This window comes from Canis lupus, chromosome 17 (genome assembly GCF_003254725.2).
Source record: "Canis lupus dingo isolate Sandy chromosome 17, ASM325472v2, whole genome shotgun sequence".
NCBI lineage: Eukaryota > Metazoa > Chordata > Mammalia > Carnivora > Canidae > Canis > Canis lupus.
In genome coordinates, this window is record NC_064259.1 from 25577547 (window position 1) to 25605451 (window position 27905).

The 27905-nt window shown below is 36.3% G+C and overlaps 1 protein-coding gene across 2 annotated transcripts; it reads left to right on the top strand.

Annotated features, from left to right (window-relative positions):
- The first annotated feature begins 30 nt into the window (after nt 1-30).
- On the top strand, nt 31-27590 carry YIPF4 (Yip1 domain family member 4). 2 transcript variants are annotated; one of them, XM_049095341.1, is made up of 6 exons: nt 31-303; nt 12972-13125; nt 14529-14700; nt 17606-17683; nt 23006-23119; nt 23277-25466. In XM_049095341.1, exons 1-6 carry the CDS (start codon nt 225-227, stop codon nt 23451-23453), a joined length of 774 nt encoding a protein of 257 aa, XP_048951298.1. In that variant the 5' UTR covers nt 31-224; the 3' UTR covers nt 23454-25466. The 2 variants fall into 2 exon arrangements, with proteins under 2 accessions (XP_048951298.1, XP_025310026.1); XM_025454241.3 differs by lacking the exon at nt 23277-25466 and adding an exon at nt 26491-27590 and having other exon boundaries at nt 32-303.
- Nucleotides 27591-27905: the final 315 nt, after the last annotated feature.

The window sequence follows — 27905 nt, forward strand, 5'->3', positions numbered from 1 at the left end:
GGAGGGCCGCTGTCATTGTTATGGTCCTGTCAGGGCGCCGGCGTCGTGGTGCCCAGGGCGGTCGCAGCCTGAGGGACTTCGGCGGGGCAGGCCCCGGAGCGGCTCGTCTCCGGCCTCGCTCCCAGCCCGCTCCTCCCGGCTCGCGGGCCTCACGGTAGGGTGCGCGTGCGGGCCGGTGCCGCGGCCGCCTTGGGGCCTGGGCCCAGCCGCACAGGGGCCGCGAGATGCAGCCGCCGGGCCCGCCCCCGGCGTATTCCCCCTCGAACGGGGACTTCACCTTTGTCTCCTCGGCCGACGCGGAAGGTGAGGCTGCGCCCCTGGGGGCCGGACCCCCGCCCCGCCCCCTCCCCACCCCCCAGCCCTCCGGGGGACGCGGGGTCCGACGCGGCGGGCCCTTCCTCGGGCCGAGGCGGTTGCGGCCGGGTGGGGACCGCAGCCCTCCGCGCCTGCCGGGCGGTCGGAGCGGCCTGAGCGGGGCCGGGGGGCGGGGCCGGGGGCGGGGGGGAGGGGACGGGAGGGGGGTCCCAAATGACTCATTTGGCCTCCGGCTCTTCCCCGCACCTCAGATGGGCCCACGCAACCGTACGATTTCATTTCTGCCCTGACTTGCTGTTATTCCAAAAAGGGGCGGTTTAATTGGCCGGGGAATAGGTGTCAGAGAATGAAAACCGAGTAGGGCAGCTGTGTCCCTCTTATCTATCCACGGACAACCCTACGCTGCAATTAGAGTACAGACTTCCCTCGGGGAGTTGCTGGGTGGGTTGGTTGGTTTTTGATGGACACTGACCTCCTGTCTGCGTCCCACTTTTCTTCCTATTTTACATACAGCGTTTGACCTCAATATTGAGAGAAGTGGGCTTGAAGTATGTCTGAAACTTCTTGTAATACAGTTGGATTGTTCTCAAGGGCTTCTGCGTAGTTCCTTGTACTGTCGCGAGGAACCAGTTGTGCGGGAGAGATCGTTCTACATCCCAGGAAAAGTTTGTTTTCCTCCTTTTCTCTGCTCGTTACCAGGCTCTTGGTAACCCGAATCTTTCTCTGCCAGTCAGTTTCAGATTTTACTCTTAGACTGTGTACACCAGGCTTACTGCCCGACAAGGAAGATATAAATCATGATAAAGCTGTAGAAATTTCGGTCTAGAGAAGAACCTAGCGTTTGCTCAGAAATCTGGTTTCAGAGTGCATCAGTTAGTATAGCTTGTTTTGCTTTCCTTGTTTTGATTTCTGAGTGGCGTTGTTTAAAAAACCAATATGACACTGTATGTTAACTTAAACTTGAATAGTATTATAGTTTTGGTTATAAATTAAAATGGAAAATTAAATTTATATTTATCATGGAGAAGATAGCCGATACATTTATTTATTTTGCTTTTTTCTAAATTTTTAAAAAAGATTTTATTTGAGAGAGAGAGAGAGAGAGAGGAATAGAGAAGCAGAATCTCCAATGAGCTGTGAGCGCACGTGGGGCTCCATCCCGGGACTGTGGCCTCATGAGCTGAGCTGAAGGCAGATGGGTTGACCGACTGAGCCACCCAGGCACCCCTGATACATTTATTTTATTTTTATTATTATTTTTAGATTTATTTGTTAATGAGAGACAGAGAAACAGAGAGAGAGAGAGAGAGAGAGGCAGAGACACAGGCAGAGGGAGAAGCAGGCTCCATGTAGGGAGCCCGACGTGGGACTCCATCCCCGGGTCTCCAGGATCACCCCTGGGCTGAAGGCAGGCGCCAAACCGCTGAGCCACCTGGGCTGCCCTATTTTAAAGTTAATATGAGTATTTGGTGAAATATAGCAACCCAAAATATTTCCGTTTGTTTAATCTAAATTTGATAGCATAGTGTTTCAGGAGGAATATCAACTTTAACTTACTAGACCTTAAAGAAAAATTGTCTATCATTGTTCAAACTTATGTATTTATGTGTGTATGTTTCTTACCCACAACCTACCCACCCCCAAGCCCCAGAATAACCTTTCTTAAATACACCTTAAAAAAAAAACAGAGTGATACAACAAGCTTACCCATTGACTCTATATACTAAGAAACCCGGAATAAGTAAACCTAACCTAAGGAATATAAGGTTTATTTGAACTTCTCCATTTAGCTTTTAAGGATACGTGGACTCCCTATATATTTGAAGAGGTACAGACAAAGATAGATATACTTATAATAATACTGTCAGGTGTATAACATTGTACAGTTTCAATTTACAGAGTATTTTAAGCAGATGACTTGTTTGGTCTTATAAGAATTCTGTTGAGCATCAGCTGTCTTGTATTTTACGACGAAAATAAGGCTTAGAGAAGTTCAGTAACCTCCATGTGAAGGATCTGAATTAAGAGCTAATCAGAATTCTTTCCATGAAATTATGATGCTTCTTACATTTTTGTAAATTGAAGAGTGTATCTATAGTGTTAAAGAGTCCTGGGTTTGCATCCTGGCTTTGCCAGTTACTATCTATGTGCTGTTGCCGAGTTCCTTAGCCTCTCAGCTTCAGTTTTCTCTTATACAAAATGGGAATTAATCTGTAAGTGCTCAGATATTTTGCAAATGCAGAGTACTTAGTACTATATCTGGCAGAGTTAAGAGCTTGCCACATGTTAACAATGATGCTGCTGCTCAGTTTTCACTATTAACTGGCCCCACACTTTTTTTTTTGTATTTTTCTCTAACTTGAAAATTTGACTGCAATTCTGTCTTTCTCTGGTTCCTAAGCATGTCATGTAAATTCTTTCTTCTCCCTTTTTCTACTTTTACTCTAACCATGAGTGTTTTCAGTGTATATTTTCCTTCTGGATTCCATCCAGGTCTCTTAATGATACCTTTCTGTACTCTTTGCACATATATATCCTTTATTCTAAAATGTTCCTTGGTGTTTTGTCTCCACACCTATGCATATCCTGGTCCTCATGCTTAGACTGCCTTTCTCCTTACCCCGAGTTGAGACTGAAGACTGAACTGTAATGTTCCTTCTTTGGTTTCTTTGGTGAAAACCTGCTTAACTATCTTTCAGAAACAGAGACTTCCCTGATCTTTTTTATACCACAGCAGTTACCACAGAACCTGAACATAAACATCACAAAATAATTGTTGAAGGAATAAATGATTTCTGCTTTTATCTCATATGACATTGATGCTTGGGACTATAAAACAGCTTCTTTTGGATGGTATAACTAAAAGTTACTGGATTTAGGGCCAATAGACTTCAGTTAACGTCTTGACTTACAGTAGCTATGTGGTATCAGGCAGGTTATATAACTTCTGTAAGCTTCCATTTTGTCACCTATAAAATGAAAAGGAGGGGCACCTGGCTGGCTTAGTCCATAGAGCATGCAACTCTTGATCTTGGGGTCGTAAGTTTGAGCCCTGTGTTGGGTGTAGAGATTACTTATTTTTAAAAATTTTTAAATGAGGTGCCTGAGTGGCTCAGTAGGGTTAAGTGTCCGGCTCTTGATTTTTGGCTCGGGTTGTGATCTTAGGGTTCTGAGATCTTAGGGCTCTGCGCTCAGCATGGAGTCTGCTTGAGATTCTCTCCCCCGCATCTGCCCTCTCCCCCTACTTGCACATGCTCTTGAGGTCACGTGCTTTCATCTTTAAAAAATTTAGAAATGAATAAAAAGCACGCATAATATCGTGGGGTATTTAAGATAATATATATTAAAGCAAGTTCCATGTTTAAGTTAAATGAACATGAGCTATGTGTGAATAAGCCAATACATGTATAAATAAATAAATAAATAAATAGTGAAATCCAACCTGAACATTCAAGTCAATGGTGTAAAACTGTATGCAGAAACAGTGATAAAATGCATGTATGTAAATATAAGAATGTAATTATACCATTATGTATATGTAAAGTGTAGTATAGAAGTATTCAGGATCCTTTGACTTTATTTGTATCTGATAAATAAACACTTTGCCTAGTTATGTCTTGGCACTTAGTAATACAGATACTGCCTTAATCATAATTTGCATTTTAACAAGATCCCCCTGTGACTTATATGCATGTTAAGGCTTGAGAAGTACTGATTTAGAATGTTATGAACAATTAGAAGAGGAGGAAATATTTTCTAACTGTAAGATAAGGGGCAGTTTAATGGAGATAATATTTTGCCAAATTTTGAAGGATAGATAATGTTCTTTATCTGTAGGATGAACTAAGTATCTCCATGTGCAAGGGTCTGCAAATGAAGAAGTCCCTGACACCAAGAGATGGTCTAATAAGAGAGATAAATTTCATTGTACATAATAAATGACATAAAAAGTATGGTTCACAGGAGGAAGTGATTAACTGCAGGAAGGATGAAGGAAGTCTTCAGGGACAGAGGAGGTATATTGTGAAGAATAAGTGGGAGTTCTTCCAGTTGAAAGGGGGGAAGAGCATTTACTTAAGAACTGTGCAGCCTCCTTGGTGGAGGCTGTCTGTCCCTGTGTCTTATATTAAATCTTCACAGATCTAGAACAATGCTGATTTAGACCATGAGCTACTCAGGGTTAGAAGCTGTGCTTTACTCATTTACACTGCCTAGCACAGAGCCCAGCACTAGCAGGAACTCAGTGATGAATGAATGAATGATTACATGATACTTTTTGATTAAGATAAAGGTGTTGTGCTCCTAGCACTGAAGCCAATACTAATTCAACAGAAATTCAGCAAGTAGTTGGAAAGGTAATGAGCAGAGACAACTAAGCAAGAAAGATGATCTAAGCCACCTGATAGCCATTTTCCCATCTTCTTATTTTTCTACTACTGAATATCTTTGTATGTATATTGAAACATTCATCTCTCCTGCAAATCTTTTTTTTTATTTTTATTCATGAGAGACACACACACAGAGAGAGGCAGAGACACAGGCAGAGGGAGAAGCAGGCTCCATGTAAGGAACCCGATGTGGGACTCGATCCAGGACTCCAGGGTCACTCCCTGGGCTGAAGGCGGCGCTAAACCGCTGAGCCACCCAGGGATGCCCTCTCCTGCAAATCTTACAGGAAAAGTTTCTTTTCCTCCTTTCCTAGAATAAGCCTCTACTAGTGCTTTTATGCCCATATCTTCCTGCCTTTTTGGAACCTTTCTCTTCACTGTTTTTCTCTCTAGCAATTTGGATTTCTCCTGTTTTTTCCATCTCTACTATCAGTCACAGGTGTCCTCCTAATTTACAGGATTGTAAATTAGATCTACTTCCCTTTTTCCTTATTTTCACAGCTAGACTGTTATTTCCTGTTTCCTCAGCATCCAGCAATCCCACCGCTCTGTTGGCACTTCAATTGCTTCCTTTCCTCAGCAGAAGTATCTTCAGCAGTGTTTCCCAGCAGCGAAAGGTTCTATGACAACATAATTTGACACATGACAAGTAATGTTAAACTTATTTCCTTAATGCAGGATTTCCAGAGCCTTTAATATGCCAATATTAGTTCTGAAACACCAAGTGGGGGTTGTATGTAGTATGTAGGATTTCCCAAATTTAGTGAATATCAGAAGCCTTTTGTGAAGGGCATGTCATAGGATCCAGATTCCACAGAACATGCATAAAGAAACACTTACCTATAAAGACAAGTTTGTTTTTTGCTTGATACTTATGCTCTTAAAAATTTGTCCCCACCCTGTCTTCTATAGCTTTTGGGGATGAACTCTTTCCCTTGGGAAACCTTCAGCTTCTATGCCTTTGTTCTTGCCATTTCTTTTCTTTGGAATGATTTCTCTTCTCATTCTTTCACTGCTTATCTGGCCATCCCTCATGGCCAAATTCAGGTTCTGTTTCCACAAAGCCTTTCTGTCCACCTCCCTGGTAGCTTAGGCCTACTTATTCCCCTGGCACCTATGATCACTTGGCAATTTGCATTGCCGTTGACCTACAGAAGAGTGTGTTTTACAGTATTAATAGGGTTTTATGTTACATGTTACCTCAGTTAGATTTTTTAATTGAGATATAATTTATGTGCCATAAACTTCACCCATTGAAAGCATACAATCAGTTTTTAGTTTATTCACAAAGTTGTGCAACCACCACCACTGTCTAACCCTAGAACATCTCATCACTCCAAAAAAAGCAACCGCATACCTATTTTTAGTGATTCTTCATTGTCTCCCAGCCCCTTGCAACCAATAATTTACTTTCTGTCCCTATAGATTTGCCTTTTCTGGACATTTCATGTAAGTGAAGTAATATGTGACTTTTTGTGTCAGATGTCTTTTACTCAACATAGGTTTTCATATTTCATCCATGGTGCAGCCTGTATTCCTAATAATGTTCCATTGTTGGGATATACAGTACTATAAATTAGATTTTAAACTCCTCGAAGTGTCTCACTTCTTCATAGTCCTCTAAGGGCATCAAAGAAATAAGCTAAGTAATTCATAAATATTAATTGTTAGATTAATTAATCAATATTGAAAACTAGGTACTAAAGTAAAAATGGCAATGTTTGTAACTTAGTTCTTCTTGCCAAGGGCTAGAAACTTGACTTCAGTCTCTTTCTCATTTTCTCATATTTAGTTGGTCATCAAAGTATTTCATACTACCTCCAGAATAACTATATAGTAAGTCTATTCTTTCTCTACTGATACTACCTTGGTTTTAGTCTTTGTTTCTCATTTATAATGTAGCCTCCTGAGCATACTCCCTTTTCCGATCTCTCCCCTCTTAAATCAGCCTTCCATCGTGCAGCTAAGATTATGTTTCCAAAATACAAATCTAATTTTGTATATTTGCTCTATTAAAAAGCCTTAAAAAAATAAAAAGCCTTTAATGTAACTTATTTATTTAAGCCATATGGAGCTATTTGCCCTTCCATTCATTAATTAATTCCACCAGTACACATTTGTTGGTCGCCTATTATGGGCCAGGCACTGTTATAAGTAGTGGGGAAATATGTTCAAGATAAAACTACAGCAAAAACACTTAGTTCATGCCATCATAGAACTTAAAAATATTAACCAAATAATCACACAAATAATATTATTATAAACAGTGATAAATGCTTTGAAGGAAAAGTCCAGCAGACTATGAAAGGAATCTAATCTAGTCTGGGAGATCAAGGAAAATTTCCTTAAGCAAGTACATATGACGACTGAGAATGGATGGCACTTAATTATCTGAAGTTGGAGAAAATAGCCTGGTGTTCATACCAGGTAAAAGGGATCCTGGTTCATTTAAAGAACCTGAGAGGCTTAGTATGGCTAGAAGGCCACTGAAGGATTTAAAACAGGAGAGTGAAAAAAAAAATAAATAAAACAGGAGAGTGAAGGAATTGCATTTTAGAAAGATTTTTCTGGCTACAATTCAGAGAATGGATTGAAAGGAGACAAGAATAACTAGGGAGAAAGCAGTTGGTAAACTATTATAGTCATGCAGGCAGGAGATGTAGTTTGCTCTAGCTTGTGCTGGGAGTAGAAATGGAGAAAAGTGGACAAGTTCAAAAGCATTTTTTTTAAGATTTTATTTATTTATGCATGAGAAACACACAGAGGCAGAAACACAAGCAGAGGGAGAAGCAGGCTTCCCACGGGGAGCCCATTGCAGACTTGATCTTAAGACCCTGGGATCACAAACTGAACCAAAGGCAAATGCTCAACCACTGAGCCACCCAGGTGCCCCAAGTTCAAAAATATTTAGAGGTGAAAGTGACAATTTAGGTGGGTTGGATGGAGCAGGGAGCATGTGAATGAAGGAAACTGTCAAAGATAATCAAGCTTCCAGTTTATAATGCTGAGTGGATAATGGTACCATTCACTGGAGGAAGACTTTAGGTACCAAGAATTCAGTTTTGGAATATTGAATTTTAGGTGCTTTTGACATAGTTAAAAGGAAATGTTAAACTGACAATTGATTGTATAAGTCTATAGAAGCAGACTGGGCTCAGTATATTGCTTTTTGCTCAAAAAAAAAAAAAAAAAAAAAACAAACCTTCTTCAGTCTTCTTAACCCTGTTATGGTCTGAATGTTTGGTTATCCCCCCACAATTCATTATATTGAAATCCTAATGCCCAGTGTGATGGTGTTAGGAGGTGGGGAGCTTTGGGGAGGTAGTTAGGTTACAAGAGTGGAGCTCTCATAAATGGGAATAATGTTTTCATAAAAAAGACTGTACAGAGCTTCCTATCTGCTACTTGTCTGTTAGGATTCGAGGAAAAGTCTGTAAGCCAGAAGAGGGCCCTTATCTGACCCTGCTGGCATCCTGATCTTACACTCCAGCCTCTAGAAATGTGAGAAATAAATTTCTATTATATATAAGGCACCCAGTCCATGGTCTTTTGTTATAGCAGCCTGAACAGACTAAGACACTCCTATATAGAAATCATAGTGTCTAGAGCTCATAGTACATTAATGTAATCAGTAAATTGTAGATATAATAATCCAATAATTATTATCAGTATTCTTTTGAGTAAGTGATAATTTTCTGTTAAGGTGGCCAAACATTTTTTTTTAAAGATTTTATTTATTTATTCATGAGCGATACAGAGAGAGAGAGAGAGAGAGAGAGAGGCAGAGACACAGGCAGAGGGAGAAGCAGGCTCCATGCAGGGAGCCCGATGTGGGACTCAATCCCGGGATTTGCTCAAAGGCAGATGCCCAACTGCTGAGCCACACAGGCATCCCAAGGTGGCCAAACATTTAGCCTACTCTTTGTGTGAATTTCCCCCTCCCCAGAAAGGATATTATCTCGAATACAAGTTAGTAGTGTAGACAAAGGAATTGTTAGTTTTTTAAATAAAAATTTGTACTTGATTTTTTTAAATTATATTCATGTAGGGGCACCTGTGTGGCTCAGTAAGTGACGAACTCTTGATCTCAACTCAGATCTTGATCTCAGAGTCGTGATTTCAAGGCTTGTATTGGGCTCTGTGCTGAGTATAGAGTTTATTTTTTTAAAAAGTTACATTCGTTTAGATATTATCACTAATATCTTCCTTACAATAGGCTAATGAAGTATGATATGTGGTATATAATGGGTGCATGAAGAGCTTTTCTTCCCTGTTTGAAACTTGAAAATGACTTTTTAGCTAACCTTTCTTGGGGTGACAAAGGGTAGTTAAGCAAGGTTTACCATTTAAAACAAACTGTTTTCGGGACACCTGGGTGGCTCAGCGGTTGGGCGTCTGTCTTTGCCTCAGGGCGTGATCCTGAAGTCCCAGGATCGAGCCCCACATCAGTCTCCCTGCAGTGAGCCTCTTTCTCCCTTTGCCTGTGTCTCTGCCTCTCTCTGTGTCTCTTATGAGTAAATACGTAAGATCTTTAAAAAATAAAAATAAAAAACTTTTCATAAATTTTAAATTCATAGGCATTATATATATCTATAAAAGTGATAAAATTGCACAGAACTGTATATACATACACACCCAAATAAGTGCATGTAAGACCGGTAAAATTTGAATAAGGTCTGCAAACTGTATCAATGTTAGTGTCCTGGTTTGGTGATTATATAACATGGTACCCATTGGCAGAAGTTGGGTGAAGGATACATGGAACCTTTCTGTACTATTTTTGCAATTTCCTGTGAATCTATAATCACTTCAAAATAAAAAGTTCACTTAAATGATTCATAAGACAAAAGAAATTTCTGTGAAATTAACATTTAGGCCAAAATGAGATTTAGTTTTTCCAAAGGTAGGTTCAGGAGATTTTTGATTTTTTTTTTCTTAAATTTATTTATTTATTTATTTATTTATTTATTTATTTATTTATTTATTTATTTTTGAGTAATTTCTACAGCCAGTATGGCTGGAACTCATGACTTTGAAAAGAATCACATACTCTTCTAACTGAGCCAGCCAGGTACCCTGATTTAATTAATTTTAATTAATATTATATACAATATAAAAATTTACAGACAATAGTGAATAGTAAGGGTACTCAAACCATAAATCAAAATAATATGAATAAAAATATAGCCTAAGACACAATTTTATATGAAGCTTTTAAAATTTTTCTTGTGGAGTAACATGATCAAACTCCAATGTAAGGGTAGCAGTGATAAGATCATTATTTACTTGCATTGGTTTCTTGACCTCTTTCATTGACCTATGCAAGCATTAAATATTTTTATCTCTAAAATGGAATGATATAATTTATCCTTTCAGTGTGAAATATGTTCTTGTTTTGCCGTGCACTCAGTTCTGTTTTAGATTTAAGCACATATGGATTTCATTTTCAAATGAGATGATTTTTATCCTTGTTGCTTAAGTAAGAAAACGCTTCTTCACATATATAAGAAGCTAATAAGTATCAACAAAATGTTAATTGTTCATTGTAGGATACTCTTCTTTCTCAGAAATCTAGAACTTGTGTAGGAGAGGAGATCAGTAAATCTCATCCTGAGTATAGATCCGACAGCACTGACCAAGTTCTCCCTCATCTTTCCAAGTGAAGTTAAGCTGAAGAGAAAATTCACATGAAAGATTCCTCATCTAGTAATACACTTGAGTTTAAAGGGGTGAGGGAAATTACTATTAAATCTTCTGCAGTTTTTCTAGGTAACTTTTTAAAAAAGATTTTATTTATTTATTCGAGAGAGAGAGAGAGAGGCAGAGACACAGGCAGAGGGAGAAGCAGGCTCCATGCGGGGAGCCTGACCTGGGACTCGATCCTGGGTCTCCAGGATCACGCCCCGGGCTGAAGGGGGCGCTAAACCACTGAGCCACCCGGGCTGCCCCAGGTAACTCTCAGTAAAATTTGAAACTTATTCTTGTCACTGAGGCAAACAGGTGGAAACATTTTTAAGATTTCTTTTTGCAGTAGGTTGTTTCAAAGATTATTTTCTTTTAAATCCACTTACATTTACTACCTTTATGTTGTTTTTACTTAGCAAATGATGAGAATATTAAAATAATATAGCAAGAAATAATTAATTTAAAATTAGTGTTTTATAATAACCTATCCTAGAGTTGATAACCAAGCTAGCTGGTTCTTACTCTGGTTTAACTTAAGACACCTGTGCTCCTGGAGTAGTTTGGAATCTTCTTGTTTTCTAATATTCTTGTTAACTTGTTAACGTATTAAGCTAACTAGCATTTTTTGTTTTGTTGTGTTTTGTTCTTTATTTTTCTATTGCTTTTTCTCACCCACACCTAATTATATCTTGGGGACATTACGGGATGTGTCAAACTGCTGTTACTGGCATTCCTGCATATGTCCATGATACTTTCCTACTTTATAGTAAATGGGATGAAAAAACGACAAAATCATAAGCTAAAGGTGCCTTTTTGAGGTTCTGACATATGTGCTATGACAAACTGCTAAACATATAATTCTTTATCACAGCATTTCTTAGAAGTATAATTTATATATCCTTTTTTGGTTTAGATTAAAGACTTTAAGTGCAGTTCTTTTTGGAGGCCCGGAAACAGTTGTTAAGGTCCTTTCCTGCCTCATAATTTTAAAACCTTTAATGTTACTGCTGTACTAATCACTTCCTGAGCTAAATCTTCCTCTTGTTAAATCAAGAAAAGCACTCTTTGTACCTATTGGAGATGGAATCTTAGTTAAATTTCACCCCTTTTATTTATTTTTCAATTTAGATTAAAACAAGCAGAAAGTGGTTTTGGAAAATATTTTAGTCACAAGATTCTATGATAGCATTTATAGGGACTATTTTTTTTTTTTTTTTTTTTAGTCTTTTTTTTTTTTCAATTTTCTATAGGGACTATTTTTAAACTAAGTAGGAAAGGACAGCAAATTCAAAAGTACTTGGATTTTATTTCTAGCTGAGTAAACTCCTTTATAAAAACTTTTTAGAATCATATACTATTAAATCTGGAAAGAGTTTTGAATAGGAAACTGGAGACAGAGACTAATGATTTTCTCTATATAATCTCCGGGGAAGGAGAGTCTTTGTTAATGTTTGTCCTTGCCAAGAGAATTTTCTAAAGTACACTCTAGTCATGTGACTTCTAGTTAACAGCATTGATGATTGTTTAATAGTGCATATGTCTGGTCCTACAGATATTTTTTTTCTTCATTCCCATATGACCTCAATTCCTTTATTCTTAACATTTTCTTTCCAACCAGAAAATGTGCATTTGTACTATTAAAATTATCCATGACCTCTAAGGCACTGGTCAGACTAGAATGAGACTTATTTTGTATGTGAATAACTGATTCACTCCCTTTTTAGAACTGACCTAAAAGCAAAACAGAAACCCCAGAGCACCTTCATTTTTATCCAAACTAAAGATGATGTCATTATATAAAGAATAGAGCTGAAATATCAGGAATTCTTACTAGTCAAATTTATCCAGAACCAAGCACTAATATACAAAGCACTGAGCATCAATATTTGGTGATTTAAATGCAAGAATATGTAAATAAATACATGAAAATGTAGGGGAAAATTACCTACAATTTTTCTTTTCTTTTTTTTTAAAGATTTTATTTATTTATTCATGAGAGACACACAGAGAGAGAGAGAGAGGCGGAGACACAGGCAGAGGGAGGAGAAACAGGCTCCTTGCAGGAATCCGATGTAGGACTCAATCCCGGAACTCTAGGATGCCCAGATGCTCAACCGCTGAGCCACCCAGGCGTCCCTACAATTTTTCTTTAGCAAATTATATGCAATTGTTTATATGTATACATGTGTATAAAGCCTTTAGGAAGTATTTGTATAGTCACTTTGTTCCGAAGTACATAGTGTGCATAATAATGAAGGGAATCCAAAATGATATCATGTAGTATATTTTGTATATATTTTCCATATAAAGTTGCTGTTATAAGTCTAGTTTTTTTTCCTAGTCTAGCTAATTATCTGAAATCTTTTAAATGTCTTTACTTTTCTCATCTTTCATTTTCCTGTCAAATAAAAGATGATTTTTAGATATTTATCAGCTATAAAATATGAGGATTGTATGCAATAGCAGATGTTCATTGTTAGAGATCTTCAAATGATCATTATTTTACTTGAATATTATGCTAATGTTGATTAAGATTCACACATTTTTACCTTGATTTAAAGTTTTGTCCTCTCTTCTCCTAAGATCTCAGTGGTTCAATAGCATCTCCAGATGTCAAATTAAACCTTGGTGGAGATTTTATTAAAGAATCTACAGCTACTACATTTCTGAGACAAAGAGGATATGGTTGGCTTTTGGAAGTTGAAGATGATGATCCTGAAGATAATAAGCCACTCTTGTATGTAAAAATTAGTAATATATATTTTCTGTTTTTTAGAACTAATCTATGGGATGGTTATATTCTTTCATGTTATTTAAAGACAAGTATGGCAAATCTTAACCTTTTTGGTCTAAACTTCTAGATAGTTGTCACTTTTACTAGTAATTAGAAAAGTTAAAATAATGAGAGTGTTTTTAGTCTATTGAATGGCAAAAACTGGAAAAATCATAATTCTGTATCTCTCTTTTCTTTCCCTCTCTTTCTCACACACACACACACACACGCACACACACACATACACACACACACACACACACCATAAACTCCAAATTATTAGGGCTTACTTGGGCCTATAACTATCCCAAATAAACATTCAGTCTAAGTAAAAAAGCAGGATGCTTGCTGTGGCAATTCAGTATAAGGCAAATTAAAACTTCTGAAAAGATCAGCGCTCCAAAATCTCTCCCATATGGAAATTCTCGAGCTACCACTATGAGGAATCTTTCACTTTCTTCATGGTACTTGAAATTATTTAAGTGATTATCATTTTGGGGGAAAAAAGGTAAAGAATTGAACAACTTGGGAAAGAACCTATGGCTCTTTAAAATTGAGGCATTATCAGATTAATCTCTGGTAATGGCAGATTAAATGCTAAAACATTATGTTTCTTACTATTAATGTACCATATTTCATCAAATATAAAACAATTGCAAGATGCAGTTATTTTGTTTGTCAATAGGAGGAAACAGTATGTAAGGCAGCATAAAGCTAAGACATTAAAGGGCTGTCTCCTTAGCTGTAAGGTTAAATGAGAAATAACCCATCATACAAAAAGACAGCAAGGACATTTGCTTGTCTCAATTTGGCAGTGGGTGGGTTGTTGGAAGAAAAGTTTCCCTTAAGAGTGGAAACCCCACACTAGCACTCATATAGGATTGCAGACTGAATTAGCAATATGGCCAAGAAGGGCTCAAGCAGAAGATTTTATTCAAAGTTGTAGTGCCTCTAGGATACTGGAAAATGGAAAGGCAGATCAGAGGTGTTAGAATATTGAAAGTGTGGGCATCCTGGGTGGCTCAGTGGTTGAGCGCCGACTTCAGCCCAGGGCCTGATCCTGGAGACCCGGGATAGAGTCCCACGTTGGGCTCCCTGCATGGAGCCTGCTTCTCCCTCTGCCTTGTGTCTCTGCCTCTCTCTCTCTCTCTCTCTCTGTCTCTCATGAATAAATAAATAAAATCTTAAAAAAAAAAGAATGTTGAAAGTGTACACCATGGAATCAGTGAAATACTGTACTTCAGATGCAATGCTTTGTTGACCTATGGAGGTGACACTGTCATATTCAGACTTTTCTTAAATTTTATTGCAGCTGTCTCAGTATTCAGAAGTGTGTGCGTTTTAAGAATTTTTATTATATATTGTAGGGAGGAATTGGATATCGATCTAAAGGATATTTACTACAAAATCCGGTGTGTTTTGATGCCAATGCCATCACTTGGTTTCAATAGACAAGTGGTGAGAGACAATCCTGACTTCTGGGGTCCTCTGGCTGTTGTTCTTTTCTTTTCCATGATATCATTATATGGACAGTTTAGGGTAAGTATATGTTGCCTTATACAAATTTGAAATATTTTAAAAGTTTAAAATTAAAACTAGCCAAACATTAACTGTAATACTACATTATATATTTCTGAAATACTTTAACACATTATTTCTAACTTGTTCATCTCTAGAACTCTTTTTAATTAAGTGGAGGAGTACCTTAGATTAATGCTTTCCAAACTTTTATATCATCATTCCCATAAAATATTAATACTTGGATGGAAACCTGGGTAAACAGATGGGACTACTCTCAGCTGAACAGAAGTGACCACTGACTAGAAATGACCAAAAGGGCTGCCCTTGCCCTTTAAGATTTCCCCCAAGGGATGAAGAGTTTGAAACACAATACTCAGAACATGTTCTTACCTTTTACTCATTTTTAAGATAAATATTTTAGGGGCTCCTGGCTGACTTGGTTAGTGGAGCATACAACTCTTGATCTCAGCATTGTGAATTCGAGCCCTACATTGGACCTAGAGCTTACTTTAAAAAATAATAATAAATATTTTAATAAATAATGACAAGGATTCCATCAGAATTTGTTTTTATATAATACTTTGCTCTACTAACGGGTTTTATCTTTATTATCAAAACACAACATACATACATTACTCCTTAGTCCCTAGTTTAAGGCTTTAGGGAAGTAAAAAATAACTATCACAGAATGATTTGGAAATGAATTCATTTCTCATTGCTTCTGTAACAGATTTCCACAAGTTTTGTGACTTAAAACAGTGGAATTTTATTCTTTTACAGTTCTGGAAGTCAGAAATCCAAAATGGGCTTGAAGGAGCTAAGATCAAAATATTAGCAGGCCTGGTTTCTTTATAGGCTCCAGGGCAGATTCTGTTGATCACCTCTTTCCATGTTTAGAGGCTGTCGGTATTCCTTGGTTTCTGGAGGCATTACTACAATCTCTGTTACCATGGTCACATTACCTTATTCTCTACTGTAGTCAGAACTTTCTCTGCCTCCTTTTTTTAAGTACGGTTGTGATTACATTTGGTGCTCATCTGGATAATCCAGAATAATCTCACAACATCAAGAATCTTAACATAATACAACACTAGTCTTATTAATATTTACCTTAGATCAGTAATTTATATCTTACTATTTTGTGTAATCTTTCATTTGAACAAAGGATTGTAAAGCTAAAAACAGATTACTCCTCCATAGAATGTTGCTCAGTTTGGTCTTGCTTGATGTTTTCTCATTACTAGATTGGGGTCCTGAATTTTTGCAAGGATACTACTTTGTGTCCACCTCAGTATACTATCAGGGAGTATGTGATATTCGTATATTTTTTCCTGGTGCTGTTAATATCGGTTGCTTAATTAGGTGATGGTTGGTGTCTGCCCAATTCCTCCACTGTAAAGTTACTGTTTTCCCCCTTTTTAATTAATAAATAAATATTTTATGGAGATACTTTATGACTATGTAGACATCATGTTTCCCATCAAACTTTGCCCACTAGTTTAGCATCTATGGATGGATCTTGAGTGTAACAATTACTACTGTATTGTTTACTGAATGGCGGTTTTCAGTTTTCGTCATTCCTTAATTAGGTGATGGTTGGTGTCTGCCCAATTCCTCCACTGTAAAGTTACTGTTTTCCCCCTTTTTAATTAATAAATAAATATTTTATGGAGATACTTTATGACTATGTAGACATCATGTTTCCCATCAAACTTTGCCCACTAGTTTAGCATCTATGCATGGATCTTGAGTGTAACAATTACTACTATATTGTTTACTGAATGGCGGTTTTCAGTTTTCGTCATTCCTTTCCCTTGTATTAATTGGTCTTCTCTATGGAACAGCTATTCCTTCTTTGTCACTGCTTAATCATTGTTTTATTTATTCATGTCAGTATAGAATAATGAATGTTTATTTTATTTTCTGAATTATAACCCAATGCTATCATTTATTTTATTGAGATTATTCCATCGTTAGCAATTGGGAACTCCTTCAGGTTGGCTTCTATGTCCTTTGGACATCTTCCCATTGTTTTTTGAGCATTTCCTTTCCTTCTAACTCCACAGACTGTTCCGGGATCATCTTTTTATCTTTCCTTTTTTTTTTTTTTTTTTTTTTATTTATGATAGTCACACACAGAGAGAGCGAGAGAGGCAGAGACACAGGCAGAGGGAGAAGCAGGCTCCATACACCGGGAGCCTGACGTGGGACTCCGATCCCAGGTCTCCAGGATCGCGCCCTGGGCCAAAGGCAGGCGCTAAACCGCTGCGCCACCCAGGGATCCCTCTTTTTATCTTTCCTGTCGCAGCTTTGGATTCAATTATTATCAAAGGAATCCTAGTTCCTTTTATCAGGGAATGATATTTAGAAACCAGGATCTGGGCAATAAATATACCTATTTTGCTGTTGGGGCTTCATTATATCTAGACTCTACAAGCAGACAAAACTCGGAAATAGAGGCATGTATCATTATTACACTAAGTCTTAGGAGTTAAAATTGTCCGAAACATCTTCCACTTATCTATCACTTAGATACATTTATAATTAATGTAAATTTTAAAGACCTCCGGAGAAGACCTATAACTTCTTTCAGGGATGAATTTTCTTCACAAGATGTTGTAAACCAGAGGTTTGGATGTAAATACTTTGTTCTTTTTTTACAGTAATATTTGATCATAGATATTGAAATACTGAGATTTCCTAAGGCAATTGATCATTGCTAAATTTTCAATTTGGAAGTAAAATTGTATTAACATATTGCATTCTTACTGGGTTTTGGAAAGATACCTGGGAACTCAAACTCTCTATGACCTGAGATTTGGTATACCAAACTATCTTATATTAGCAGAGAATTGACTTCCAGGGAAATTGTCAGCTTATTTGGTGCAAAGATATTAATTGCATGATTTTTTTCCCCTTTAAGGTGGTCTCATGGATTATAACCATTTGGATATTTGGTTCCCTAACAATTTTCTTACTGGCCAGAGTTCTTGGTGGAGAAGTAAGTAGTTAATTTTGAAAATAGCCTTCATTTCTTATCATAAACTTTATTTTTGGTATTGTAGATATTATCAGTAGCTTTATTCATCGTAACTCTTTCTTGTCCTAGAATTGCTCTTAAGTTATACTACCCTTAAGATGATAAACATATTAGTATTGTACATACTCTATAAATGTTATAAGAAAAAAAGAAGAAAGAAAAGATCCCATACCACTTGTAAGTAATTTACAGCTTTTTAGGGAAGCATATCCTTTATTCTGTAGTACAGCAGTTCTCAAACTTTTGGTCTCAGGTACCCAAAGAGATTTCTTTGCATTGGTTATATTTATCAATACTCCTCATGTTAGAAATTAAAATTAAGATTTTAAGTATGTATGTATTGATTTAAAAATAAGATCAAATATATTTTAACATAAAGAAATACTTTTTTTTTTTAAAGATTTTAATTTATTTATTCATGAGAGAGAGAGAGAGAGAGAGAGGCAGAGACACAGGCAGAGGGAGAAGCAGGCTCTATGCAGGGAGCCTGACATGGGACTTAATCCTGGGTCTCCAGGATCAGGCCCTGGGCTGAAGGTGGTGCTAAACCGCTGAGCCACCCGGGCTGCCCTACTTTATTTTTTTAAGATTTATTTACTTATATATTTGAGAGAGTGAGAAAGCAGTGGGGAGGGGCAGAGGGAGAGGGAAATCCAGAGTCTTAAGCAGACTTCCATGCTGAGTGCAGATTTTAGGACTTGAGCCAAAACCAATAGTCTGGACACTCAAATGACTACGCCACCTAAGTGTCCCATAGATAAGATATTCTAAAGAAAAACAACTTTTTCAAAACAAAAGAACAATGAGTGACCTTATTTTACATTTTTGCAAATAGCTTTAATGTATGGCTTAGTGGAAACTAGTATGTAATATCTGCTTTCTACTTTCAGTCTGTTTTAATACATTATTTTGGTTAAAGTATATGAGAAAAATAAGGCCTTAACCAGATATATAATTGGAAGAGGAAGAGTATCTTTTTTTTTTTTTTAAGATTTTATTTATTTCTTTGAGAGAAAGAGAGAACACAAGCATGGGGAGTGGCAGAGGGAAAGGATGAAGCAGACTCACCCCTGAGCAGGGAGCCCACACAGGGCTTGATCCCAGGGCCCTGGTATCCTGACCTGAGCCGAAGGCAGGCGCTTAACCAGCGGAGCCACCCAGGCTCCCCAAAGGAAGAGTATTTTAATAGCTTTTTCAGATGTTTGTGAATATTCTTTTTTAATACTACACCTACATTCAACAAGTAACAGTTTCAGTAGTAAGGTACTGCAGTTTTGTTGCAGTAAGGAATCTCAAACAATATTAATAAATTTTTCTTACTCTGTTTCATTAAAATTCACTTTGGGTGGATCTTTTTACCATGCATAGTCACTTGGAAAACAATGGTTCACTGAGGTTTGCAAATCTTACAAATGTTGACATGACTCATTGTGCCATATCAGAAAATCATTTTCATTAATATTACCACCCACCTCATCAGAAATGTGTATTGGAAAACTGTTAAGCTTATAGTGTTATAGCTTATACAAGGTTTCCAAAATTCTAATTTTTGCTTAAAAGATAGAATTTTATCATTTGCAACAAATACTCAGTTTTCCTTAAAGCAGTAGGTTCCCATCATTTATTTTTAAGAACATGCTTACAGATATCCAACTTTGAATAATCATAGCTTATCTCTCAGTTGTTTCAAGTAAAAATGGTGTTTCATGGTAAACACATCTAATTCAGCTCTTTACTCAAATAGTTGTGTAAGTGCTTTTCCTTGGGATAACATTGAACCAGAATATAGTAGAAATGCTTTCTGTGTACTTCTCATTTTGTTGTACAGAATATTAAAAAGACATATTCAAAAGTTGATATTTAATAAAATTATTTTAACTGCTTCATTAAGGACATTCTTTTTTTTTTTAATTTAAAGATTTTATTTATTTATTCATGAGAGACACACAGAGAGAGACAGAGACATAGGCAGAGGGAGAAGCAGGCTCCCTGCAGGGAGCTTGATGTGGGACTCAATCCCAGGACCCCAGGATCATGACCAGAGCCGAAGGGAGACACTCAACTACTGAGCCACTCAGGTACCCCCTTCATTAAGGACATTCTTAGTGAAACTAGCTTTTTTTTTCTTTTTCTGTGATTGTGTAGTAGTAAAGAGTACAGTAACTACTAGCATAGTTGTGCCACCTTGATTCAGGATAAAGTAGCACTTTTTACCCACTGTTGTTTTTCTTTGTGAGTACCAATGTGAACCCAGTGAGAAGCCAAAAAATGTTTTATTATTTTTATAGAAAATAGTTTTGACCTTCGTCTTCTGGAAGAGTCTCTGGGACCCTCCATGGCCCATGAGGCACACTTTGAGAACTGCTGCCCCATTAAATAAGACTGAATTCCTAGGAATTCTACGAGTTTATTCTTTTTTTTTTTTTCTCTCTCCTCTTAACAGTTTATTCTGTGGAAAGAATAAAGCAGAGTGGATCTCAGGCAGAGTTACCTTGTGGGTGCTGACTCCATGAGCGTTGATTGCTAAATGCAGAGACCTTGAGCCCTTTTTTTCACATTTTGTAGAACGATCTGCCAAGTCAGTTACTTAGCTCTTTTTCATCTGTTTTCCAGCTTCCAAAATTATGTTGCTATTGTCCCATGTCCTGCTCTTCTGTAGAAGCCTCTTTTTTTTTAAGAAAATTATGTTGGGGTGCCCAGGTGGCTCAGTTGGTAAAGGTGTCTGCCTTCAGTTTGGGTCATGACCTTGAGGTCCTGGGATTGAGCCCCATGTCAGATTTCCTGCTTTGCAGGGAGTCTGCTTGTCCCTTTCCCCTTGTCCCTGCCCCTGCTTGTGTTCTCTCTCAAATAAATAAGTAAAATCTTTAAAAAATAAAATAGTCATTTATTAATATAATAAAACAACATACTTTTATTTCATGATATAGAATATATAATTATACACTAGGGAGAATGCAAAGAATGATATGAAGATACCATCATTCATAAAGTGTCACAACTGGAAATTACTATAAAGATGAGGAAATAGCTTTCATCAAACTTTATTTTCTCCAAATAATAGAGTTATCTTACACAAAATAACACTTTGATTCTTACAAATGGCTTTTCTTTCATTACACTCATTCTCTTTTTTTCATGTGTCTGATCTAAACCTAGAGTTTAGAATCAGACTTTTGTTCCTGGTCCTTTTGATAGTGTTATTTTTTTCCCATTTTATTCATGATTTTATATGTACTTTGGGACTTAAATTATTATGAATAAACTAAGGTATATAAGTAATGAGAATGAACTTGATCTGCATTATCTGTGTTCTTAGAGTGCTCAGGGGTTTCATCCACAGCCCATTGAGCCTTTACTTATCACTTCCTGTGGTGAGTGCTGAGATGTACCTTTAGGTTTATAAATTTTTAATATATCAGTTAGGAATCAGTCCTCCTTTATACAATGACCAACCTATATAGCCTCTGGATTTTACTATTACTTTGTTTCTCCCAGGTGTGTACAATGTTTTTACATCCCATGATTATTTAATGGTTTAGTTTCCATTGTTTATGCCTTTTTTAAAAAGATTTTTCGGGAGGCAACTGAGTGATGCAGTCCCTTGGGTATCCAAATCTTGGTTTTGCTCTGGTTGTGCTCTCAGGATCCTGAAGTCAAGCCCCAAATTAGGTTCCCACTCTGCATAGACTCTGCTTGAGACTCTCTCCCTCTGCCTTGCTACCCCCCTGCCCCATGTAGGTAGGTAGGTAGGTAGGTAGGTAGGTAGGTAGGTAGGAAGGTAGATTAAATAGATAGATTAGATAGTTTTTCCCCCTTCCCTTTTAGTATAGTTTCAAGAGGTAATAATATTAGATAAATGTGTTCAATCCATCATTTTAACCTAAAACTGTTGAATAAATTTAGAATAACATTTATTGGGGCACCTGGGTGGCTCAGTGGGTTGGGCATCTGCCTTTAGCTCAGGTCATGGTCTCAGGGTCCTGGGATCAAGCCCCACATTGGGCTCCCTGCTCAAGGGGTAGTCTGCTTGTCCTTCCCTCTGTGCTCCTCTCCCTGTTCTCTCTTCCCCTCTCTCAAATAAATAAGACTTTTTTTTTTGCTTTTTTTTTAAATAAAACTTTAGAATAACATTTATTTATGAAACTTTTTCATTCTACATATGAAAATTTAAAATAATTCGATAGAGACTTAAAATTATATTTGTTCACATATTATTTATTGTATCTTTGATATAACCCTGTATAATATTTACATGAAAATAGATATCAGTAAATGTTTTGGCAATTTAGGATTATTGATGTAAGAGTTAAGAGACCTAGATCTTAAGAGCCTGGCTCAGTCAGTTAAGCATCTGCCTTTGGCTCAGGTCATGATCTCACCATCCTAGGATGGGAACCTCCTGTCAGACTCCACACTCAGCAGGGAGTCTACTTCTCCCTCTATCCTTCTATCCTCCCTCCTACTCATGTGCTTGAACACTCTCTTTCATGTGTAAAATCTTAAAAGAAAGAGAGACCTAGATATTAATTTGAACTCTTTCTCCCATCAGCTTTGCTTTCCTAAACAAAGTACTTTGTCTTTCTAAAATGCAGTTTCTTCATAATGGAGGTAGTAATACCTACTGAATAGGATTGTTGGTCTATTTAATCTGTCTTGATCTATCACAGAATTTGGCATGCTGTAGCCATTAAGTATTTTTTCTTTCAGTCTCTCCTGCCTGCCTTCCCTTCCCTTTTAGTCTGCATTTGTCACATGTAGCTTCTCTAGACATTGATTTTTTTTTTTTAAGATTTTATTTATTCATGAGGGACACAGAGAGAGGGGCAGAGATATAGGCAGAGTGCAAGACTTGATTCCAGGATTCTGGGATCACAACTGGAGCCAAAGGCAGCAGCTCAACCCCTTAACCACCCAGATGCCCCTAGACCTTGAATTTTTTGTTTAAATAAGATGATTGTGGTCCCTTTAAATAATCCTTCTACAACTTAAGGTAAGTAGTGAGAAAGTATACTGTAGGTATAATGAAGATAATTGGATATATAAGTCTCAAAAGGGAGAAAGGGCTGGAAATGTAGATTTGGGTATCATCAGAAAGTTGATGAGTTTATGAGACTTGTCTAGGAACATAGCAGATTATGATAATTTGAAATATAAAGCATATGATACTTCATGATTTCTTCTTGTCACGTTTATGTAAGTACAACCAAGATATGTAATGTTCAGTAGTGATTAATGTAATTATTTTGATTTCTATGACATTTGTTTAAACTTTAAAATTCACAGGTTGCCTATGGCCAAGTTCTTGGAGTTATTGGATATTCACTACTTCCTCTCATTGTAATAGCTCCTATACTTTTGGTGGTTGGATCATTTGAAGTGGTGTCTACTCTTATAAAAGTAAGTAGAATGATCATTGTTTTCCAGGAACAAAAGTTTACTAGTTATCTACCTAAAGCATTGTAACTATCAAACATTTTTAAGTGTTTTGGGACAGTGATCTCACTCATTGTTTTTACTAGTTGTATTTCTTTTATTTTCCCATTTTAATTTCCAGAAATATATTGTATGTCGGAGGGGGAGGAGTAAAAAACAAAGAGCAAATAAGACTACAGGATATTACACTCAGATAATTTTTTTAAGATTGAATTTTTATTTTCTTTGTAATACAACTTCACATGACTTAGATTTTGTGGGAGATACTTATTTTAAATTTTACTGGACATTTATTTAATAACTGTTGCTCCTATTTGAATAATAACTTCATTATCAAATTTCATAGACATGGTTGTAAAAAATTGGCTTTTCTGTATTGCAGAGATTGGAATTTCTCCATTCTGTGTTAAATTTACATTAACATATGTGCCTATATTAAACATTTACTGATAATATTAAGTACTAATAAGTAGTAAAATAAATTCAATTTTGGTTTATTAATTTTGAACAACTTTGAGAAGTAAATGTTATATGTATGTATATTACACAATGAATGTAATTCTTTTCTTTGTGAAAAAATATATACTTTCTTAAAACCACCACTTTCAGAACTGCCATTATGTAGCCTTCACATTAAAGTATTATTTGTTTTTAAGTAGAACCACTTAATTTTTATGACATTTCGTTTTATTTAAAGTTGATTACTAATTTTAATATAAAAGAAATGATTCTTTTAGAATTGGGTACTTACAGGCTAATACTAACATATAAGCATTCGGTATTGAGAAGAGTATGGATTTTGGAACTAGTCAGTTCTAAATTCAAATTCTGATTGTTCCACTTACTTGCTGCCTGTCTTTGGGAGAGATCCTTTCTTATACACCTCTGCAAATTGGAAAGTTTGACAACTATTTTTTAAGATGTGTTAGCTAGGTGGTAAAGTATATATACTTGATAACAGAGTAGGCACACAAGAATATTTTGAGAACATCTTTGTATGCTAGAACTGCTTGAACACTTTAGAGACTAAGTAGAAATCATTCTTTCCTCTCTATTCTAATGCTAAGGTCGTTTTTTTTTTGTTTGTTCTTTTTTTAATTGGCATTATTAGCACTTAGTTTAAAAGTCTTGCAGTGCAGAAGCTAGCTCCATTGCTGGCATTTAATTATCTAGTGAACATACCACTTTACTGAATCATTCAGGATCCTTCCTGTTTGTGTGTTATTTTAACTTGGGTTAAAGCCTATTTGAGTATTTCTGAGACTACTCCCAAAATTGCTAAAACTGTGTGTCCTCTGGTCACTTTTAGTAATCGAGTTTAGGTGAAAGTTGGTCTTTAATATTCTTTATGCAACTTATGAATGTATTTTTATAAAATGGCAAAGTCTTTTACATTGTTAAAAATTTAGGATACAATTGTTTTAAACTTCAGATTTTTCTCTGCCAATTTCTTCCTAATCGTTTAATCTTCTTTGTATAGTGAGCTATTATATGTTTGAGATTTGTTTTGTTGAGAAATATGTTACAAAACCCTTGTCATTTAAATCTAGCATTAGAATACAGTGTAATCTACCAGTACTGTTTTTTTAACATTAAATCTCTATAACTCTTACCAACCTTTAACCATTTATTTATAACAAAAAATATATGACATACAAATGCAGTTTGATCGTAATCTTACATATTTCCCTATACTTTTCTGAAAGTTTTAAATATTTTGTAGTTTATTTTAATTTAAAAAGCACAATAGAAAATTGGACCATCTCAAATATATTTTCAGTCTGCCAGTGTTTATTTTTGACCTCTCTACCAGTGGTTCTCAAGTGATTTTGTCACCTGAGGACATTTGGCCATTTCTGGAGACTTCTTTGGGTATCACAAATGGGTTAGGAGTGGAATCATATTAGTAGTATGTAGTAGGTAGAGAGGCCAGAGATACTGCCAAAATCCTACAATGCACAGTACGGCTTCTCACAACAATTATTCAGCCCCCAAATGACAATAGTGAGAGATTGAGAAATCCTACCCTGTGCCAAGTCTTTTTCCTTCATACTTTTCTTATTTTTTGCCCTTGAAGTTCTTCCTTTCATTTTACTCTATATAAAATGCCGTTAGTGTCTATATCAATGAGTACTATATAATATTCCAGGGAAATAATTTAAGTTTAGGTATGTGTATAATCAGAAAACCAAGGTACATTTTATTTAATTAAACTCTTGACCAAAATATTATTTTTTCTTTTAACCCTGTACTTTTACCAATTCATGAGAAAATGCTGTTAATACTTAATAAACATTGTCTAAAATTTTCACTTAGTCTGTTTTCCTACTTCTTAGAAGAAGAAACAGGAAAAGGTTTACTTTGTAATGATCAATTCATTTTCTTTCAGCAGTCAAATTTCTTTAAGCAATTGGCCAAAAGTTTCCTTATCTTTTTTTTTTTTTTTTTTTTTAATTTATTATGATAGTCACAGAGAGAGAGAGAGGCAGAGACACAGGCAGAGGGAGAAGCAGGCTCCATGCAGCGGGAGCCCGACGTGGGATTCGATCCTGGGTCTTCAGGATCGCGCCCTGGGCCAAAGGCAGGCGCTAAACCGCTGCGCCACCCAGGGATCCCAAGTTTCCTTATCTTAAATCACCAGGGACACTGTTAAAAAGACTGATAACAAGACCCTTCCCTTAGTGATTTTGATTTAGCAGAGCTAGAATGAATCCCAGGATTCTCATTTTGTTTTGTTTTTAAGATTTATTTTTAAGTAATCTCCACAACCAATGTGGGGCTCAGACTTACAACCCTGAGATCAGGAGTCTCATGCTCTGTCAACTGAGCCAGCCAGGCACCCCTCAGGATTCTCTCTCTTTAATAGGCAAGGGATTCCTATGATTAGACAGGTTTGATAACAAAAGACTTCATTTGCATAAGACCAAGGAACAGAGCAAGGAAAAACATTCTTAAATTTTAAACATTCTTGGGATCCCTGGGTGGCGCAGCGGTTTGGCGCCTGCCTTTGGCCCAGGGCGCAATCCTGGAAACCCGGGATCGAATCCCACATCGGGCTCCCGGTGCTTGGAGCCTGCTTCTCCCTCTGCCTGTGTCTCTGCCTCTCTCTCTCTCTCTCCGTGTGACTATCATGAATAAATAAATTTAAAAAGAAAAAAATGTTTTAAACATTCTTTAATTTTAAACGTTCTCAATAAGTTTTACTGTTCATCACAATTGGTTGTCATGGTTATTTTAAGAAAATACTGTAAATGTTATTTTATTTTCTGATACCTAAAATGTTAATTGACTTGCTAATATGCTGCCTTTTGTCTTTTTTGTTTGTTTTTTTAAAGCTGTTTGGTGTATTTTGGGCTGCCTACAGCGCTGCTTCATTGTTAGTGGGTGAAGAATTCAAGACCAAAAAGCCTCTCCTGATTTATCCAATCTTTTTACTATACATTTATTTTTTGTCTTTATATACTGGGGTGTGATCTAAGTCATACATGGGTAGAAAAAGACAATGTTAAACTTGTGTGTAGTCTGGGAATTCTTGCTGAGATGGTTGAAGAAAACCTGTTGCTGGTAAAATTTTACATGTTCCACATGTAAAGGCAGGTTTGAGGTCTTTTTAAAACCATATTTTTTGTATTTAATTAAATAAGCATTTGCAGTTACCTGAATTTTTTTTGGTCAGAATTCCAAATTCTGTTTGATTCTTCATATTCCAGTGAATAAAATATAAAAGCATTGTGTTTTTAAGGTTGTGTCAATATTCACCTAAAAACTTGTGCCAAAAACACCTGGAATGGTAATTATATTTCATTCAAAGGGTAAATATGACAGCATCCTGATAATCTAAAAGTGCAATTTTTTTTAAAGGGTTTTCTCCTGCATCGCAGATCCTGTAGATATATATTTATATTTATACATATATATTTATGAAATAATTCTTATTATCCACAAAATATATTTCTGAATAGCCTAAAAGTTAAGATATTTTAAATCTGATGCTTAACCATTAATTTGGCCATTCTTTTTATTTATAAATTCAAATTGTTTTTTTAATTGTATATAATTTTAAAAATCTCGTATGTGCTTCAGTATGTCCTTATTAAGTTCTAATAACAACTAAAACTAATTTTAACAATTGCTGATACAGATTTGGTTTGCTTGGGTGTGCTTTGAAAAACCATTTTTGAATACCTAAATACCTGGTTTCAGTTTCGTTGATCATTCTGACCAAAGCAACAGGAGGTATAATGGATATGGCATTATAAAAATTGTTAATATGTAGAAAAATAGTAATATTTATAGCATCAATAAATATTTTTAAGTGGTACTTCTAAGTCATAAAAGTTGCTGGAAAGAGACTTTAAAATCTTGTCCTGAACAATGTTATATGAAGTAGAAAAAAATAAAATGCTTCCCAGCTGTGTGTTTTGTTTTATAACAACTTGTCCTGTATTACTAACATGTATCAGGTCCTCTAACAAATGTACAGTATTTGCTAAGGGAAATATTAAGAAATTTTGACTAGTGAAATTTTTATTCCAATTATTTCATAGACTGTAGGTGTACTTTGTAAAGTAGATAAAATATTTTATTGATGTCCATAAAATAGCAAATGCCTGATAACTATTAGCAAATTATTGTATTATCATTTCTGGTCTCAGCTGGAAGAGGTAACTGCTGTCTTAAATGTGCTAACATGACATGGCTATACCCATCTTTAGTATGTATTCCTTTAGCAACTAACTGTGTCGGGAAA